Here is a 19,305-nt window from a genome sequence, read left to right as displayed (position 1 = left end):
TACCTTAGATTATTTATAACGGTTAATTTTAAAACCTTTGAATTCTTGAGAATTGTGTTTTCAGCAGGCTTCAAAATATTTGTAAAAGAAGCAGCCAGGATCCAAGAATAAAAATTCCAGTTAGTGTTGTGTACTCTGTCTGGAATTCACTGACTGTTTATCTTAAATGATAATCTTACTGACTAATGGAAATATGAATGGCAGCATAGTGAGCTTTTCTTCTCTAGAAGGATAAGTGAACTCTAAGGAAAATAAATCACTGTCAACCAGGCACGGTGGCTCATGCCTGTAATCCCAGCACTTTGGGAGGCTGAGGCGGGTGGATCGCCTGAGGTCAGGAGTTCGAGACCAGCCTGACCAATGTGGTGAAACCCTGTCCCTACTAAAAATGCAAAAATTAGCTGGGCATGGTGACAGGCTCCTATAATCCCAGCTACTTGGGAGGCTGAGGTGGGAGAATTGCTTGAACCCAGGAGACGAGCTTACAGTGAGCCGAGATTACGCCACTGCTTTCCAGCCTGGGCGACAGAGCAAGACTCTGTCTCAAAAAAAAAAAAAAAAAAGTTACTGTCTTGGAAGGTTTAAGTGATGCACTACATTAGAGAGGTAATAGGTAGTAATTAGAATACTTTTCCTATTCAAGAAGATATCATTTGAGGAATCGAGTCGTTCTCTCTATATAAAATCAGCCCAGTGACCAGCTGACAGGGGTATATTGAGCCTACTTTATTCTAAACAGACTTACACAAGAGGAAATGACCTCTGTGTGTGTTTCGTTTGGTTGTTTCCTCATCACCAGCTTTGGGCAGAGGAGTCCCACATTTTTGAAATTTAGGTGAAATTCATATAACATCAAACCACCTTTTTTTTTTTGAGATGGAGTTTTGCTCTTGTTGCCCAGGTTGGAGTGCAATGGCGCGATCTCGGCTCACCGCAACCTCCGCCTCCCGGGTTCAAGCGATTCTCCTGCCTCAGCCTCCTGAGTAGCTGGGATTACAGGCGCCTGCCACCACATCTGGCTAGTTTTTTGTATTTTTAGTAGAGAGGGGGTTTCACCATGTTGGCCAGACTGGTCTCGAATTCCTGATGTCAGGTGATCTGTCCGCCTCAGCCTCCCAAAGTGCTGGGATTACAGGTGTGAGCCAGCACACCCGGTCTCAAACCACCATTTTGAAGTGTACAATTCAGTGACATTTACTACGTTCACAGTGTTATATGACCACCACAGACCTGTTTAATTAATTAATTAATTAATTTTGAGGCAGAGTCTTTCTCTGTTACCCAGGCTGGAGTACAGCAGCACAGTTTCAGCTCACTGCAACCTCCGCCTCCTGGGTTCGAGTGATTCTCCTGCCTCAGCCTCCCAAGTAGCTGGGATTACAGGTGTATACCACCATGCCTGGCTAATTTTTGTATTTTTAGTAGAGACGGGATTTTGTCATGTTGGCCAGGCTGGTCTTGAACTCTTGGCCTCAAGTGATCCACCCATCTTGGCCTCCCAAAGTGCTGGGATTACAAGTGTGAGCCACAGCACCTGGCCCAGACCTGTTTATTTTTAATCCCAGATTTCTGCTGACTTTTCAGCGACTCAGTATTGAATACTCTTTGTCTTTTCTTATGTGCTACCATGTGTTTTATCTAGAAAGGAAATAACTGGGATCGAGCTGTTGAACTGAAAAACAGCAACTTACCATTTTGTCTTAAAAGAGTGGCAAATGTGAATTATTAAATCTTTGACTGAAATATCTACCTCCTTTTAATATTTGAGAAATATTCACAGATAAACAGCCGCTCGAATTTAGGACTGGAGGTGGACACTTAACAGTATTTTTAAATCAGTGCTGGGAAGTATTCATTTGAAAATTAAAGAATTATTTATAATATCTGGGTCAGGCCAGGCATGGTGGCTCACGCCTGTAATCCTAGCACTTTGGGAGGCCGAGGCAGGTGGATCGCCTGAGCTCAGGAGTTCGAGACCAGGCTGATGCAACATGGCAAAACCCTGTCTCTACTCAAAATACAAAAAATTAGCCGGGCACAGTAGTGCATGCCTGTAGTCCCAGCTACTTGAGAGGCTGAGGTGGGAGAATCTTTTGAACCCGGGTGGTGGAGGCTACATTTAGTCGAGATCATGCCACTGCACTCCAGCCTGTACAACAGAGTGAAACTGTCTGAAAAAAAAAAAAAAAGAAAAAGATTATGCATAGTAATATTTTGCCTATTGTATTTGTTTTTGTTTTTGTTTTTTTTTTGAGACGGAGTCTCGCTCTGTTGCCCAGGTGGGAGCGCAGTGGCGCAATCTTGGCTCACTGCAAGCTTTGCCTCCCAGGTTCACGCCATTCTCCTGCCTCAGCCTCCCGAGTAGCTGGGACTACAGGCGCCCACCACCACGCTTGACTAATTTTTTTTTTTTTTTTTTGTATTTTTAGTAGAGACGGGGTTTCACAGTGTTAGCCAGGATGGTCTCGATCTCCTGACCTCGTGATCCGCCCGCGTCGGCCTCCCAAAGCGCTGGGATTACAGGCGTGAGCCACCACGCCCGGCTATTTTGCCTATTGTAAATGAAGCCCTAATTGTACAAAAAGATAACTATACAAGAAAGTATAATTATATTTTAGGCCAGGCGCGGTGGCTCAAGCCTGTAATCCCAGCACTTTGGGAGGCCAAGACGGGCGGATCACAAGGTCAGGAGATCGAGACCATCCTGGCTAACATGGTGAAACCCCGTCTCTACTAAAAATACAAAAAAACTAGCCGGGCGAGGTGGCGGGCGCCTGTAGTCCCAGCTACTCGGGAGGCTGAGGCAGGAGAATGGCGTAAACCCGGGAGGCGGAGCTTGCAGTGAGCTGAGATCCGGCCACTGCACTCCAGCCTGGGCGACAGAGCGAGACTCCGTCTCAAAAAAAAAAAAAAAAAAAAAAAAAAGAAAGTATAATTATATTTTACTTGTAGCCTTCTTGAAAAAAATTTTGGAGATTTTTCAGGATGACCAATTATGAAGCTAATTTTTGGTGATTCTGGAACTTCTGTTTGTCTTTTCTTCTTCTTTTTTTTTTTTTTTTTGTATTTTTTAGTAGAAACGAGGTTTCACCGTGTTAGCCAGGATGGTCTCGATCTCCTGACCTCGTGATCCGCCCGTCTCGGCCTCCCAAAGTGCTGGGATTACAGGCTTGAGCCACCGCGCCCGGCCCTGTCTTTTCTTCTTGATTACAATGTTGGCATTCCCCAATGACACACCTGAGTGTTACTTCTCCATTTTTATCTGGCTTATGAGAGCGAGTTACTTCTACCCTGGTTGTTGGAATTACAAAAACCATAGTATGATCTCTTCCAGAGCTGTGTTGATATCTCACAACACTCCACAGACTCTTTGTCATCCAGGGCACCTGTTTTTTGTACTGTGCTCTTTTAAACTATTAAGGTGCTCAGAATCATGGAATGAAATTAGTACCAAAGGGAATTTTTCAAGTTTTCTGGTGGCTACATAGTATACTCCTATTACAACTTGTTGGCATTCAGATTGTCAGCTGCTGTTTACAACATTTTCTATTTAATGTTATTAGCCATGAATCCCAACCAGCTTACTAAATGTGTTGATCACTGAGTGCATTGTGAAATTTGAAGATGAACTAGACTGAGTAAATCTTGCATGGTGTTACCCAGTATTAATCCTAAATGTATAAAAGCAGATTTGAGTTCCTTTAAGTGCCAATAGCAGGTTAATGTATTAATTACACTATATGTGGAGGTAAGGCTTTCTAACTAAAGCTTTCTTTGTCAGTTTCAACCTTCACCAACTAGCTCTTTGCTCTAACTTAATTAAGTTTAATGTAATAATAATATTCGTTGTTGGCCTGTTTATCTTGTTTTCCTCAAAATAAATGGGGAAAGGCTTTTAAAAATTACTGATAGAGGGCCGGGTGTGGTAGCTCCCGCCTGTAATCCCAGCACTTTGGGAGGCTGAGGCGGGTGGATCACGAGGTCAGGAGTTCAAAACCAGCGTGGCCAACAAAGTGAAACCCTGTCTCTACTAAAAATGCAAAAATTAGGCGGGTGTGGTGGCAGGCACCTGTAATCCCAGCTGCTCGGGAGGCTGAGGCAGGAGAATCACTTGAACCCCAGAGGCAGAGGTTGCAGTGAGCCGAGACTGCACCATTGCACTCCAGTCTGGGCAACAGAGCGAGACTCTGTCTCAAAAAAAAAAGATAGATAGATAGATAGATAGATAGATAGATAGATAGATAGATAGATAGATATAAGAACATATTAGTTGCCGAGATATGCAGAATTTAATTGAGTAGAGCAACGACCCCTGGAGAGTCCTTCAACAGGCTCCAAATGTATGGGTTTTGTTGAATTGCTGGGGTCCTATCAGAGTATCAGAGTTCACCAAAATCCTCTTACTTCTGGAGAATTCAGCTGTATTACTTTATGGTTAGCCTTGTCAAAGAACAGGTCAACACTCTGGCTGAATTCTAGACTTTTATATGCAAAAAAGCTTTTCCCTGGGGAAGGAATGAAATTGCCTGGACACTCAGTTCTAGCACCTTATTTGACATACTTCCCATTCTTAGATTCTCTTAAACTTATATTTCTGATTTTGTTTTTTTTCTTATAGATATTTATCCCCATTTTACAAGGCCTGGCTCTTGCTGCCAAAGAGTGCTCCCTCGATAGTGACTACTTTAAATACCCCCTCATGGTAAAAATTTGTTCTTTTTCTTTAACTCATTCAATAGATGTTTTTCTTTCAGATTATTTTGACATATACTTTTCTTTCAGGTCCATGAGATCAACCTTGTTTTCAAATTTAAAACATGAAATCACTGTGTTGGCCATGCAGAGTGTTTGGTGTGCAGTGAGATGCATCAGTGAAGACAGTTAGCAGCCTGGTACATCTTCCACCTATCCAAGTCCTAGACAGGAGTTAGTGATGCACTTATTACAATGTACTTTGTATAGCTTATGAAAAAGATAACTGTCTCCTAGCAATGAGCATACCATAGTTGGGATGAAATTTTGTTACTTAAAAACAAAAACTATTAAAAATGCAAATAAAAAAGGCAAAGCTGTACATACTAAGAAAATGAATACAATTTTATCTTTATGTGTTTACTTTGTGCAGAAACTCTTAGGGTAGCTCTCTTGTTCAACCCCCCCCTCCCCCCCGCCGTTTCCTAAGGTCATACACTTATCTGCAGGCTTTACTTGGGAAGCAGAAATCTGCTTAGCTCTTTAAGGCACTTACAGCAGGCATACGTAGTGGACAGAAGCTTCAGCTAGATTCCCATGGGGAGTCTTGAATGTTGTAAAAATGCTGAAACTAGAATGAAAATTAGAAGCTCTTTTCTGTTCTGAATTTGCTTATTTGAAATTTTGAGAGAAAAATATTTTGAAGTATTACTGAATATTTTCATTGCAGAAGTATAAAGGAAAAAATATCAAAATGAAATTCACTTATTCTGTGTATAAATTAAGTCTTATGTAAATTGAGACCATGGTTGTTTTCTTACTGTATTTATTTCTTTTACTCATTCCACTGATTGGATTCCATTATACCATGAATTCATTACTGACGATCTGTTCTGTGCTAGACACTGGGGATACAGCAGCTAGGAAGACAAGGTCCCTCTCCTCAAGACACTTATAATCTGCGAAAATAAGAGCTACAGCACAACAGTTGAACAGATACTGTGATAAATGTTAAAACAGAGCTGTGCACAAAGGGTGCATTTATCTATTTAAAAAATTCAAACCTATCATGACACTAAAATGCTACAAGAATGCTGGGAATTTAGAAGGTGAAACCAGAATTCCTACTTTAAAAAATAATTTTAAGTGGATTTATGCCAGAGCTCTTTCCATCGTACGTGTTATTAGGGCCCCTGATAAAATTCTTTGAATCTTTATGTGTTGTTCTGCCTTAGGCAGGTAAAAGGAAGTGAAATAATCTGATTGTTTGAGTTCAGTGATGAAATGTTTTAGTGAACACTAATTATCACTGTATTATGTAGATGTTCCTTCATGGGATTGTTGGCTTTTGGGTTGTGGTGTGAATTAGCTTGATGTTTCAGTGAGGAGCTTTTAGCATCTGATATCAACAAAATGTCCTTTTGGTCAAAAGACAGAGGCCTCCATTGTGGTAGACAATGATTTCATTTTGTGCCATTATTGATGCTTGTATAATAACGAGGGTGCAGTGAGTGAGAGGGTACGATAATGAGAGGCAGGAAGAGGAAGACTGTTGAAGCTAAAATCAGAAATAATTGTGATCATTCTCTAGGTCAGTGGATGCTGCTGTGCCATACCTTGGAATCAGCTGGGGATCTTTAAAGGTGTTTCTGCCTGGCTCCCCGCCTCAGACCTCGTGATTTAATTCACCAGCGGTGTGGCATGGCATTGGGGTTTCCAAAGGCTTCCCATGTGATCCTAATATGCAGCCAGGTTTGTGAACTCCTGCCCTAGGCAGTGAGAATGCTTCCTTCTGAGTCGGCTGCCTGAACCTCAGAGGCATCTCAACGTTGTGTCAGTGCCTAAATGGACTCTTCAGCTCATGTAGCAACTTCTAGAGCTGTGTCCGAATCACAGAGGAAATTAACTGTTTAAAATAACATTTGATTGAGTTACCGTGGGTCTGTTAAATTATGTTTATGTCCCTAAAAAGTGGTTTTTGTAGTTCTCTAATGTTAGGATGGTTGGAGCTCTGAAGGAAAGTGTTGGAATTCTTAAAAGTACTAGACATCTTGAAACCAAGTTATGCTTTTAAATATGTTTTGAATGTGATAGCTTACTAAATTGTAATTATTTATAGTCATGTTTAACACTGGCAAGAGGAGCCATCTAAAGTTTATGAAATAAATATTTTTGACATGGAAAGATATGAAGTGGAAAAACTTTCTTTTGTATAAACATATATAGATAGATACAGTACACAAAAATATATCTGGAAAACTGTTGCTCAAAATATCAATAGAGGTTATCTTTGAGGGTAAAGCTTGAGTAATTTTGAGTTTCATTTTATATTTCTGTTTTATTTCCAGTTTTTCACATTGCATGTGTATTAGTTTATTAATCAGAAAAAGTAGTAAAGCTGCTGCCATTTTAGAGGGAATGCATTTATAGCAGCAGTTAAAGCTGTTTCTTGATGCTACAAATGACAGTCAGTTTAAGATGAAATGCATTTAAATGACTCTGATCTTATTTCTAGGCACTAGGTGAGCTCTGTGAAACCAAGTTTGGAAAGACACACCCTGTGTGCAATTTGGTAAGCACTCACCTGATGGGCTTGCACGTTTTCAGTGAATATATCGTAACCCAGAAGGCATTCCTCCAGTGAGATGACCTGGAAAACTTCTCTTGAAGGACATTTAGGTGTAGGCGGAGGTAACGTGTCTGGGAGGCTCTCAACTGTTACACTGTTGTTAGACACGTTATTTCCTGCATTACAGTGTTCGTTTCTATGATTTTTTTCCCGTTTTTTCCCCCAAGAATCTTGCTCTATCACCCAGGCTGGATGGAGTGCAATGGTGCGATCTTGGCCCACTGCAGCCTCCGCCTCCTGGGTTCAAGTGAGTCTCGTGCCTCAGCCTCCCAAGTAGTTGGGAATACAGGCACGCATCACCATGCCAGGCTAATTTTTTTGTATTTTTAGTAGAGATGGGGTTTTACCATGTTGGCCAGGCTGGTCTCGAACTACTGACCTCAGGTGATCCCCCCTGCCTCCGCCTCCCAAATTATTGGGTTACAAGCGTGAGCCACTGCACCGGGCCTGTTTTTTTTCCTGGACAAATATTGTACAACTAAACTAACAAGTGCTATGGAAAAGTTATTTGAGTCCTTTGGTGGTATAAGTAAGAAGAGTTCATTTGAACTTCATCAAATAGTATCCTGCAACTTTAAAATTCTTTTTTTTTTTTTTTTTTTTTTTTGAGACAGAGTCTCACTCTGTCACCCAGGCTGGAGTAGCGCAGTGGCGCAATCTTAGCTCACTGCAACCTCTGCCTCCTGGGTTCAAGCAGTTCTCTTGCCTCAGCCTCCCTAGTAGCTGGGATTACAGGCGCACACCACCATGCCCCGCTAATTTTTGTATTTTTAGTAGAGACGAGGTTTCTCCATATTGGCCAGGGTTGTCTCGGACTCCTGACCTCAGGTGACCCACTCCCACTCTCATTGGCCTCCCAAAGTGCTGGGATTACAGGCGTGAGCCACCGTGCCTGGCTGAAACATAATAATATCTTGTGAAAATATAGAGGAGCTGGAGGGTTTTCATTACATTTTTACTTCATCGGCCTGTTGAGTGCCTGACTGGCCTCTTCCATCTTCTGCCTAGGTTGCTTCTTTGCCGTTGTGGTTGCCGAAATCCTTAAGTCCTGGCTGTGGGCGGGAGCTGCAGAGACTCTCTTACTTGGGGGCTTTCTTCAGCTTCTCAGTCTTTGCAGAAGATGATGTAAGTATAGTGGCTACTTGCACTTTGCCGCCCTTCTATTCAGATTCTTTCCCAAATGTACATTATATGTTGATTGCATTTTTCCTTCTCTTTCCAGGTTAAAGTGGTTGAAAAATACTTCTCAGGGCCTGCCATTACCCTGGAAAACACTCGTGTGGTTAGCCAATCATTGCAGCATTACTTAGAGCTCGGAAGGGTAAGCGTTCAGAAAACAAACCCAGAGGAAGTAGCAAAGATGAACTCCAGATAGGGAGCTTTTATTTTGTAGACTGGACGATGCCCAGTAGACAAACGGCTAACAAAAGCCAATTCAATCTTACATAAAAAAGATAAACTATAAGTAAGTAACCTGTGTCTTGAATAACAGGTTGTAACAACAGCAGTATGCTGCCTTTGTATGTAGCGTCACTGGGAGCTGGTCCTGAGCTTAGTGGCCCGGCTCCTTCTCCAGCTGGTCCTTAGGCATTTACACTGTGAGGGTGAGCAAGAGTTGTTAGTTTGCACACACCTTCACTGACTTGCTTATCCCAAATCCTGATTAATATGTCTTCAGTTCTCAAACTTAAAGGCAGAGAAGGGCCGGGTGTGATGGCTCACACCTGTAATCCCTTTGGGAGGCTGAGGTGGGTGGATCACCTGAGGTCAGGAGTTTGAGACCAGCCTGGCCAACATGACGAAACCCGTCTCTACTAACAATACAAAAATTAGCCAGGTGTGGCAGCACGTGCCTGTAATCCCAGCTACCCAGCTACTCGGGAGGCTGAGGCACAATGATCGCTTGAACCCAGGAGGTAGGGGTTGCAGTGAGCCGAGATCATGCCACTGCATATCAGCCTGGGCGACAGAGCAAGACTCCATCTCAAAGAAAGAAAAAAGGCAAAGAAGTTACAGGCTTGGGTATCTAAGGTAATTTTGATCATGGGAAGGAAGTAACAAAGGCTATTTTATTAAAACTCTAACTGCTGGCTGGGTTCGTGGGCTCACGCCTATAATCCCAACACTTTGGGAGGCCGAGGTGGGCGGATCTCGAGGTCAGGAGGTAGAGACCATCATGGCCAATATGATGAAACTTCGTCACTACTAAAAATACAAAAATTGACCGAGGTAGGTGGATCACAAGGTCAGCAGTTCAAGACCAGCCTTACCAACATGGTGAAACCCCATCTTTACTAAAATACAAAAAAAAATTAGCTGGGCTGGTGACAGGCGCCTGTAATCCCAGCAACTTGGGAGGCTGAGGCAGGAGAATCGCTTGAAACCGGAAGGCGGAGGTTGCAGTGAGCCAAGATGTGCCACTGCACTGTAGTCTGGCCAATAAGAGCAAAACTCTGTCTCAAAAAAAAAAAAAAAAAAAATTAGCTGGGCGTGGTGGCACGTGCCTGTAGTCCCAGCTACTCGGGAGGCTGAGGCAGGAGAATCGCTTGAACCTGGGAGGCGCAGGTTGCAGTGAGCCGAGATTGCACCACTGCACTCCAGCCTGGCAACAGAGCTAGACTCTGTCTCAAAAAAAAAAAAAAAAACTGTAACTGCCTACCTCCCCCACTCCATATTCTGCTTTCATGCAGATTACCTTGACATAGTTGAATATGGATGTTTCTTATATTCTTCTTTCACTCAGGATTGTCTGAAATGAGTAGAAGTGGGAGAGGAGAGAACATGGGAAGTAGGCTAGCTGTTCATGAAGTCAAAAAGGAATCGTGTGCAAAATAGTTTTAATTTATTTCTTCTTTTTAAAAATAAATTTCAGCAAGAGCTTTTTAAGATTCTGCATAGTATTTTGTTAAATGGCGAAACCCGTGAGGCTGCTCTCAGTTACATGGCGGCTGTCGTCAATGCCAATATGAAGAAAGCACAGATGCAGGTAGGATTCCTACACACTGCTTTTCACTGTTCGTCAAATTCATTCATCTGACCCAGATTTAGTCAGCACCTACCAGGCACTGTTCTAGGAATGGGGGTACAGTATTGAACAAGGTAGACAAGCTTCCTGCTTTTGTGGAGCCCGTGTTCCACAGGGTAAACAAGTACACATATAATAAATACATGATTTTAGACAGTTGTATAATCAATGAAGAAAACAGAGCAAAGTAAATGACATGAGAAGAACTTAGTTACCAGAAGGAAGGTCTGAAGGTGATTTGTGATTGGGTGGCAGGAAAGGCCTCCCTGAGGAGGTGAGGTTTGTTTCATAGGAAGGAGCCAGCCGTTGTAGTGGCTGAGAAAAGAGCTGTCCAAGGTAGAAACGAAGCAGCTTTGGTACAAGCCCAGCATGCAGGCTTTTGTGGCTGGAGAAGAGTGAACAGGAGGGAATGGCAGGTCCTGGAGTTAGTGGGTAGGCAGGGCTCCATCGGGTTGGGTTTACAGGATCAGAACTGTCATGGGAGGGTTCTTAGCAGGGAAATCACAAAAGCTGCATGTAGATGGACCAAAGCGGAAGAGGGCAGCCAGGAACAGACCCAAGGAGGCAGCTGCAAGGGCGTGAGTGCTTCGGTCCAGGTGAGACAGGCCAGTGGCTATGGCTGCTTTGCCAGAGGAGAAAAGGGCATCCTTCCTTGATTAGTAATAAATAATGAATGAATGACGTGACACGTATACTCAGAAGCAAAAAACGTAGAGAGAAGAGCATAGATCTGGTGGTTTCTGATCGTGGTTCCACCATGTACTAACTTAGACAGTTACTCCTCTGTGCCTCCGTTTCCTCATCTGCTAAGTGGGGGTACTACTAGTACTGGGTTTATTATATATAAAGCTGTTAGGATGGTGCCCGGTACACAGTGATCACTCAACCAGTATTAACTATCATTCTTATCATTGTTGTATTATTATTTTTTTCTTAACAGAAGTAATCAAGTTACATTGTTATATTGTTAATGCAAGAGTGTGCTGATGCTGTCACCTAGAGAAACAATGTCACATGATAACAAGTGGAACTACTTGTTTTGATGCTCTTGAGGGAAATAAAGAGGAGAAAGAGGCCGGGCATGGTGGCTCAGGCCTGTAATCTCAGCACTTGGGAGGCCGAGGTGGGAGGATCGCTTGAGCCCAGTCATTTGAGACCAGCCCTGGCAACATAATGAGACCCCATCTCTACAAAAAATACAGAAATTATCTGGGCATGGTGGCTGGCGCATACCCACAGTTTCAGCTACTTGGGAGGCTGAGGCGAGAGGATCACTTGAGCCAAGGAGGTCGAGATCAGCCTGGGCAACATAGGGAGACCCTGTCTCTACAAAAAAAATAAAAAATTTAGCTCAGTGTAGTGGCATACACCTGTAGACCCAGTTATTCAGGAGGCTAAAGTGGGAAGATTGCTTAAGCCCAGGAGGTTGAGGCTGTAGTGAGCTATGTTTGCACCACTGTACTACAGCCCGGGCAACAGAGTAAAACCCTGTCTCAAAAAAAAAAAGAAAGAAATATTTATTGTGTTTCTACTTACTAATTTTGAGGCTCAGGCAAATCACTTCAGGGTCTCTGAGTCTTTATTTCCTCCTGTATAAAATGTTAACAGCAGTATTACTGACCTGTAAGAATTATTGTGATGGTTCAGTAAAAGAATGTAGAAAATGGCTGGGCGTGGTAGCTGATGCCTGTAATCGAGCACTTTGGGAGGCCGAGGCAGGTGGATCACCTGAGGTCAGGAGTTCGAGACCAGCCTGGCTGACATGGTGAAACCCCGTCTCTACTAAAAATACAAAAAATCAGCCGGGCATGGTGGCGGGTACCTGTAATCCCAGCTTCTGGGGAGGCTGAGGTAGGAGAATCGCTTGAACCTGGAAGTGGGGATCGCGCCACTGCATTCTAGCCTGGGCAACAAGAGCGGAACTCCGTCTCAAAAAAATAAAAAATAAAAAGAAATGTATAAAATGCCTCTTGCATAAATAATAATTATATAATAGGTGGTATTCAACAAGTAGCACCTGCTAATACAGAATTAATGGAATGACAGTGGTGATGATATGTATGTCTTCTCATTGACTTTAGGATACAGTTATGCTTGAAAGTTCAGTCTGCTTTCTTATAAAGGCCAAAATTTCTATTCATGTTGTTATTTTAAATACTTTTTCTTGGCTGGACACAGTGGCTCACCCCTGTAATCCTAGCACTTTGGGAGGCCAAGGTAGGCGGATCACTTTAGGTCCCAGCTACTTGGGAGGCTGAAGTGGGAGGATTGCTTGAGCCTGGGAGGCAGAGGTTGCAGCCAAAATCACACCCCTTCACTCTAGCCTGGGCAACAGAGTGAGACCCCATCTCAAAAATATTTTTTTTAATGTTTAAAAATACTTTTTCTTTTCATCTTTCACAGACAGATGATAGATTGGTATCTACAGATGGATTTATGCTGAATTTCCTTTGGGTACTGCAGCAGCTAAGTACAAAAATCAAGTTAGAAACAGTTGATCCCACGTATATTTTTCACCCAAGATGTCGGATTACTCTTCCAAATGATGAGACGCGTGTGAATGCCACGATGGAAGATGTGAATGACTGGCTGACTGAACTCTGTGAGTACTGTGTTCACAACTCGGTCATTAAAACACTGCTAGTGTTTTATCTTACCTACGTGCTAGTAATTCCTCACAGATTGTTACCACCTCACCATAAAATGAACTTATGAGATAGAGAAACATAATAAAAATTAATATAGTTGGCCGGGCGTGGTGGCTCATACCTATAATCCCAGCACTTTGGGAGGCCGAGGCAGGCAGATCACAAGGTCAGGAGTTCAAGACCAGCCTGACCAACATGGTGAAACCCCGTCTTTACTAAAAATACCAAAGTTAGCTGGGCATGGTGGTGCGCGCCTATAATCCGAGCACTTTGGGAGGCTGAGGTGGGCAGATCACGAGGTCCGGAGTTCATGACCAGCCTGACCACCATGGTGAAACCATGTCTCTACTAAAGATACAAAAATTAGGAGGTGTGGTGGTACGCTCCTGTAATCCCAGCTACTCAGGAGGCTGAGGCAGGAGAATCGTTTGAACCTAGGAGGCGGAGGTTGCAGTGAGCCGCAATCATGCCACTGCGCTCCAGCCTGGGCAACAGAGTGAGACTCTGTCTCAAAAAAAAAAAAAAACAGGCGAGGCGCGGTGGCTCATGCCTGTAATCCCAGCACTTTGGGGAGGCCGAGGTGGGCGGATCATGAGGTCAGGAGATCGAGACCATCCTGGCTAACACGGTGAAACCCCGTCTCTACTAAAAATATTTTTAAAAAAATTAGCCAGGCATGGTGGCGGGTGCCTGTAGTCCCAGCTACTTGGGAGGCTGAGGCAGGAGAATGGCGTGAACCTGGGAGTCGGAGCTTGCAGTGAGCAGAGATTGAGCTACTGCACTCCAGCCTGAGCGACAGAGCGAGACTCCGTCTCAAAAAAAAAAAAAAAAAAAAAGATACAAATTGAAAAAACATTTGAGTTATCATATGAGTTATCATAATATATCTATAAACAAGCTGAAACCAAAGTAATGAAATAGAATGTAAGTTTTCAAAGAAGTAGATGACATTTCACCAATTTATTTAACCTATCTAAAGTGAATTCTGGTGATTCATAGAAAAAATTATAATACTGTTGTTCTTAATAATTCTGCTTTTCAGGATATATTCCCAAAGTTGGAGGAAAAAGGAATAATTTTATTTACATAAATCCTCCCAGTAGTACTATTACTTATAATAGAAAAAAATTAGAAAAAGGAAATATGCAGGGAAACGGCTCTGGAATCAGTAGTTTATTAACAGAATTTAATACCATTTCAAGATTTAAATATTTCTGTATTGTATTGAAAATGGAGATTTTATACAATACATCAGTAAGGAACATCACCAAAGATTGTTGATGGGCTGGGAATGGTGGCTCACATCCATAATCCCAGAACTTTTGGAGGCTGAGATGGGAGGATAGCTTGAGCCCAGGAGTTCAAGACCAGCCTGGGCAAAATAGGGAAACCCCATCTCTACAAAGAAAAAAATTAGCCCGGCATGGTGGCACACGCCTGTGTTCCCAGCCACCCAGGAGACTGAGGCAGGAGGATCACCGGAGCCCGGGAAATCAAGGCTGCAGTGAGCTGTGATCTTACCACTGCACTGTAGCCTAGGTGACAGGGTAAGACCCTCTCTCAAAAAAAAAAAAAAGATTGTGATGGACATCTATATACACATTTAACGAGGTAGGACAGAATACCTGGTCCTTGAATGGAGCTAACAGGAATTCTCTTCTTCTTGTAGCATTGTTTAAGTTTATAATTGCAAAAGTATCCTTAAACGTCTGGCCAGGCATGGTGGCTCACACCTATAATCCCAGCACTTTGGGAGGCCAAGGAGGGTGGATTACCTGAGGTCAGGAGTTCGAGACCAGGCTGGCCAACGTGGTGAAACCTCGTCTCTCCTAAAAATGCAAAAGTAGCCAGGTGTGGTGGTGCATGCCTGTAATCCCAGCTACTAGGGAGGCTGAGGCAGGAGAATCACTTGAACCTGGGAGGCAGAATTTGCAGTAAGCCAAGATTGCGCCATTGCACTTCTGCCTGGGTGACAAGAGCAAAACTCCAGCTCAAATAAATAAATAAATAAATAAATAAATAAATAAATAAATGTATCTTTAAACTTCATAAAAATTCAAATGTAATTTCTCTTCTGAATTGAGCTTTTTCTCTGATTGAGACATGTAATAGATTTTATTTAGGGAATGATGTTATTTTTCCTAGATGGCGATCAGCCTCCATTTTCTGAGCCGAAATTCCCTACGGAGTGCTTCTTTCTCACCCTGCATGCTCACCACCTGTCTATTCTGCCTAGTTGCCGTCGCTATATCCGCAGACTCCGGGCTATCCGGGAGCTCAATAGGTATGTGCCATGATGCCGTGTCCTGGGATTGCCTGAGTTACCATTTTTTTTGTCAGGGGCAAGCAATTCCATTGTGAACAGTAGTTTTGAATGTTGGGGGAGGTATGTATGTTATATAGTGTTCTGTCTGCCTCCACCACCACATCCACGTTCCTCAGTTGTCCAGAGTTCTTTAACTGGTGAAGTGATCCAAACCTTGATTTCTGAGAGTCCTGAACCCTGGGTATTTCACTCTGTTTATGGTTACTACAGACTTCCATTAACTTTTCCAGCTGGGCATACATTACCAGCAGGCACTTTAAACTTTAAAACTTTAAAAGATCCCCTGGGTTTCAGACATACCCCTTTTTCCCTGGACTGTGAAAAAGTAACCATGGTTTCCCTTGATAACCAAGATCATTTACTCCTGCCCACGTGTAATTCTCTTTTTGGCTTGTTCTGTGGCATGAGGAGTCCAAAATGGCCAAATAGCAGCCTCAGATTTCCAATTCATTAACACCATTGTTATGTTTCTTACTCTAAGCATTTTTTGCTGTGTACTAACACCAACAAACAGAAGTCACAGGAACACAGAAGCAAATATTCTTGAGCAGGTCATCTGAAATAATAATGAAACCACTTCTGCTTTTTGATCTAGAACCTGTGTAGTCTGACTTTGAGAGAAACTGAATCATATTTATATCTCTGTATCTACCTTGCTTAAATCACTTACTAATTCTTTTTTTTTTTTTTTTTTTTTTTTTTTGAGATGGAGTCTCGCTCTGTTGCCCAGGCTGGAGTGCAGTGGTATGATCCCAGCTCTCTGCAACCTCTGCCTCCCAGGTTCAAGCAATTCTCCTGCTTCAGCCTTCCGAGTAGCTGGGATTACAGATGTGCACCACCACGCCCAATTTTTTTTTTTTTTTTTTTTGATAGAGTCTTGCTCCGTCCAGGCTAGAGTCCAATTGCGTGATCTCGGCTCACTGCAACCTCCGCTGCCTGGGTTCAAGCAATTCTCCTGTCTCAGCCTCGTGAGTAGCTGGGACTACAGCTGCACACCGCCATGCCTGGCTAATTTTTCTGTATTTTTTGTAGAGACAGGGTTTCACCATATTGGTCAGGCTGGTCTCAAACTGCTGACCTCAGGTGATCCACCCAGCTTGGCCTCCCAAAGTGCTAGGATTACAGGTGTGAGCCACCGTGCCTGGCCAATTTTTGTATTTTTTGTAGAGACGGAGTTTCGCCATGTTGGTCAGGCTGGTCTCAAATTCCTGACCTCAGGTGATCCGACCACCTCTGCCTCCCAAAGTGCTGAAATTACAGGTGTGAGCCATCACACCTGGCCTAAAATCACTTATTAATTCTAATGTTACCCTGCAGATTCTTTATGATTTACTTTCTACACATAATCATGTCTATAAATGATGACAATTTTATTTCTTATGCTTTTTTTTTTCATGCCTTAGTGCCTGGGCTGTAATTTTTAGTACAATGTTGAATAGAAATAACCTTGAAATTTCCATCTTGTTTCAATTAGTGGAGGAAAGCTTTCTATATATCCTCAGTTACCAGATTAAGAAAATTTCCTTTTATTTCAATAGTTAATTTCCTTAGCACTAGTTGAATTTTATTAAATGCTTTTGCCATATCCATTGAGAAGACCAGACTTTTTTTCTCCTCTATTCTGTTAATATGGTTGAATTATATCAGTTGGTTTTCTGTTATTAAACCAGTCTTTCACTCTTCAAGTAAACTTAACTTTATATTAATGTTTTTATATCTAATAGGATATACAATTTGCTAATATTCTGTTTAGGATTTTTGCATGTGTCCAAAAGAAAGCCTGACCTATAATTTTCATTTCTTGTTAAGTGCATCTCAAATTTTGGTATCAAGGTTATGCTGCCTCATAGAAGAAACTGGGGGCTGGGCGCAGTGGCTTACACCTGTAATCCCAAGCACTTTGGGAGGCCAAGGTAGACGGATCACCTGAGGTCAGGAGTTGGAGGCTAGCCTGGCCAACATAGTGAAAACCTGTCTCTACTAAAAATACAAAACTTAGTCGGGCATGGTTGGTGCAAGCCTGTAATCCCAGCTACTCGGGAGGCTGTAGCAGGAAAATTGCTTGAACCTGGGAGGCGGAGGTTGTAGTGAGCCAAGACCGAGCCACTGCATTCCAGCCTGAGCAAGTGAGACTCCATATCAACAAAAGAAAAAAGAAAAAGAAGGACTGGAGAATATTCTCCTGTTTTTTATGTTCCCTGGAAGTTTATTGTATAAGAATTATGTTGTTTCTTCCTTAAATGTCAGAAAATATTCAGTGATGAAGCTGTCAGGGCTTAAGAGTTTTCTGTGTGGGGATGTTTTTAATTATGGATTTAAGTCCGTTAACATATATAGGACTATTTAGATTTTCATTACATCTTGTGTCAGTTTTTCTAAAGTTTGAAAATGTTTTGGCATAAAGTTGTTCATAATGTCCTTTTATCATTTTAATGTCTGTGGGATCCTTATTATTTCTGCTTTTATTTATTTATTTTATTTTTTGAGAGGAGTTTCGCTCTTGTTGTCTAGGCTTGTTGCCCAGGCTGGAGTGCAGTGGTGCAATCTCAGCTCACCGCAACCTCCACCTCCTGGGTTCCAGTGATTCTCCTGCCTCAGCCTCCTGAGTAGCTGGGATTACAGGCATGTGCCACCACGCCCAGCTAGTTTTGTATTTTTAGTAGAGACAGGGTTTCTCCATGTTGGTCAGGCTGGTCTTGAACTCCTGACGTCAGGTGATCGCCTGCCTAGGCCTTGCTGGGATTACAGGCCTGAGCCATCGCACCCAGCCCATTTTAATTTGCTTTCTGCTGCCTCTTAAGATGGATATTTAGATCATCCCTTTCAACTCTTTTGCTTATGTGTGTATTTAAGACTATTTTGTTTCCCTCTTAGTGTGACCTTAGCTTCATCCCTCATTTTTGGTTTATCATATCTTATTACTCAGTTCAAAACGTTTTCTAATTTTTGTTTTTTCATATATAACCTGTGGGGTATTTCAAAATATATTATTTAAATTCTAGGTTCTTAGGGTATTTGTCTATGTATCTTTTGTTGATTGATTTCTAGCTAAATTCCATTATGGTAAGAAAACATAATATATTATATATATATAATATAAAATATAATATATGTGATTTGTGTGTTTTGAAGTTTATTGAGACTTACTGTGTAGCCTTTTACATTAGTAGACCTGAAAAGACTGCTATCTGTGTTGTTTTTACAGTATTCCACGTTTATTATTTAGGTCAAGTTTGTTAATTTTCTGTTCAAGTTTTCCTTATATCTAATGATTTTATCAGCTTATAATATCAATTACTGGGAGAAGCTTATAAAAATTTCAAACTGTGATTGCGGATTTATCTATTTCTTTATCCTCCGATGGATTACCTCCTGGGATACCATCACTCCCACTGGCTTTAGAGGGTCCATTTCAATAGAACTATCTAGAACCTTTGCTCCTGGCTTGCAACAGATAGCCTTTATTGTGCTTTCCAGAGACATTTATGTTCACCTCATGTGTGTATTTTTCAATGCTGTGATATAAGAAGTATCTTCTAGGACATAGTTGGGATGTGTGTATGTGTATTGGAAAGAGGATTATCTGAGCAAATCACATATGGTAAATCCAATAATTAATTTTCTAAGCTCTTTAAGTTTTGAATCATTTCCTCTGAATTAGATCAAAGAATATTTGGCAACACAGCTTCATTCAGTATAGGTCACTGTCAATTCAAAGTTTCGGTCAACTAGTTGGTTGCACAATATGAACGTCTCCCAACTCAGAATAATACTGAATCCAGGGTCTCTGGTAGGTATAATCATGTCAGTGATTTTAGCCCTACATAGAAGTATATCAGCATTTTCTTCTCTTGCTGATCAAGCATCCTCAGAATCCATTCCCATACATAACCCTACATAACCGTCATGTTTCTACAGTACATATGTGGTAGGTAGAATAATGGTGTCTCAAAGGTGCCCACATCCTGGTCTCGCAACCTGTGAA

General features: G+C 42.1%; 1 protein-coding gene across 2 annotated transcripts in view; it reads left to right on the top strand.

The window, feature by feature from the left end:
- The window catches only part of LOC105473131 (ubiquitination factor E4B), a 146,973-nt gene that overhangs the window by 85,437 nt on the left and 42,231 nt on the right, over positions 1–19,305 (top strand). For both annotated transcript variants that reach the window (XM_071101032.1, XM_071101024.1), the window contains 7 exons: positions 4,619–4,702; positions 7,208–7,264; positions 8,330–8,446; positions 8,544–8,642; positions 10,194–10,307; positions 12,750–12,948; positions 15,140–15,278. In XM_071101032.1, the coding sequence (XP_070957133.1) occupies positions 4,619–4,702; positions 7,208–7,264; positions 8,330–8,446; positions 8,544–8,642; positions 10,194–10,307; positions 12,750–12,948; positions 15,140–15,278 (809 nt within the window). The remainder of the gene's footprint in view (positions 1–4,618; positions 4,703–7,207; positions 7,265–8,329; positions 8,447–8,543; positions 8,643–10,193; positions 10,308–12,749; positions 12,949–15,139; positions 15,279–19,305) is intronic.

Source organism: Macaca nemestrina, chromosome 1 (assembly GCF_043159975.1).
Source record: "Macaca nemestrina isolate mMacNem1 chromosome 1, mMacNem.hap1, whole genome shotgun sequence".
Lineage (NCBI taxonomy): Eukaryota > Metazoa > Chordata > Mammalia > Primates > Cercopithecidae > Macaca > Macaca nemestrina.
The sequence above is the reverse complement of the archived record's forward strand: the minus strand, read 5'-3'. Positions and strand labels throughout refer to the sequence as shown.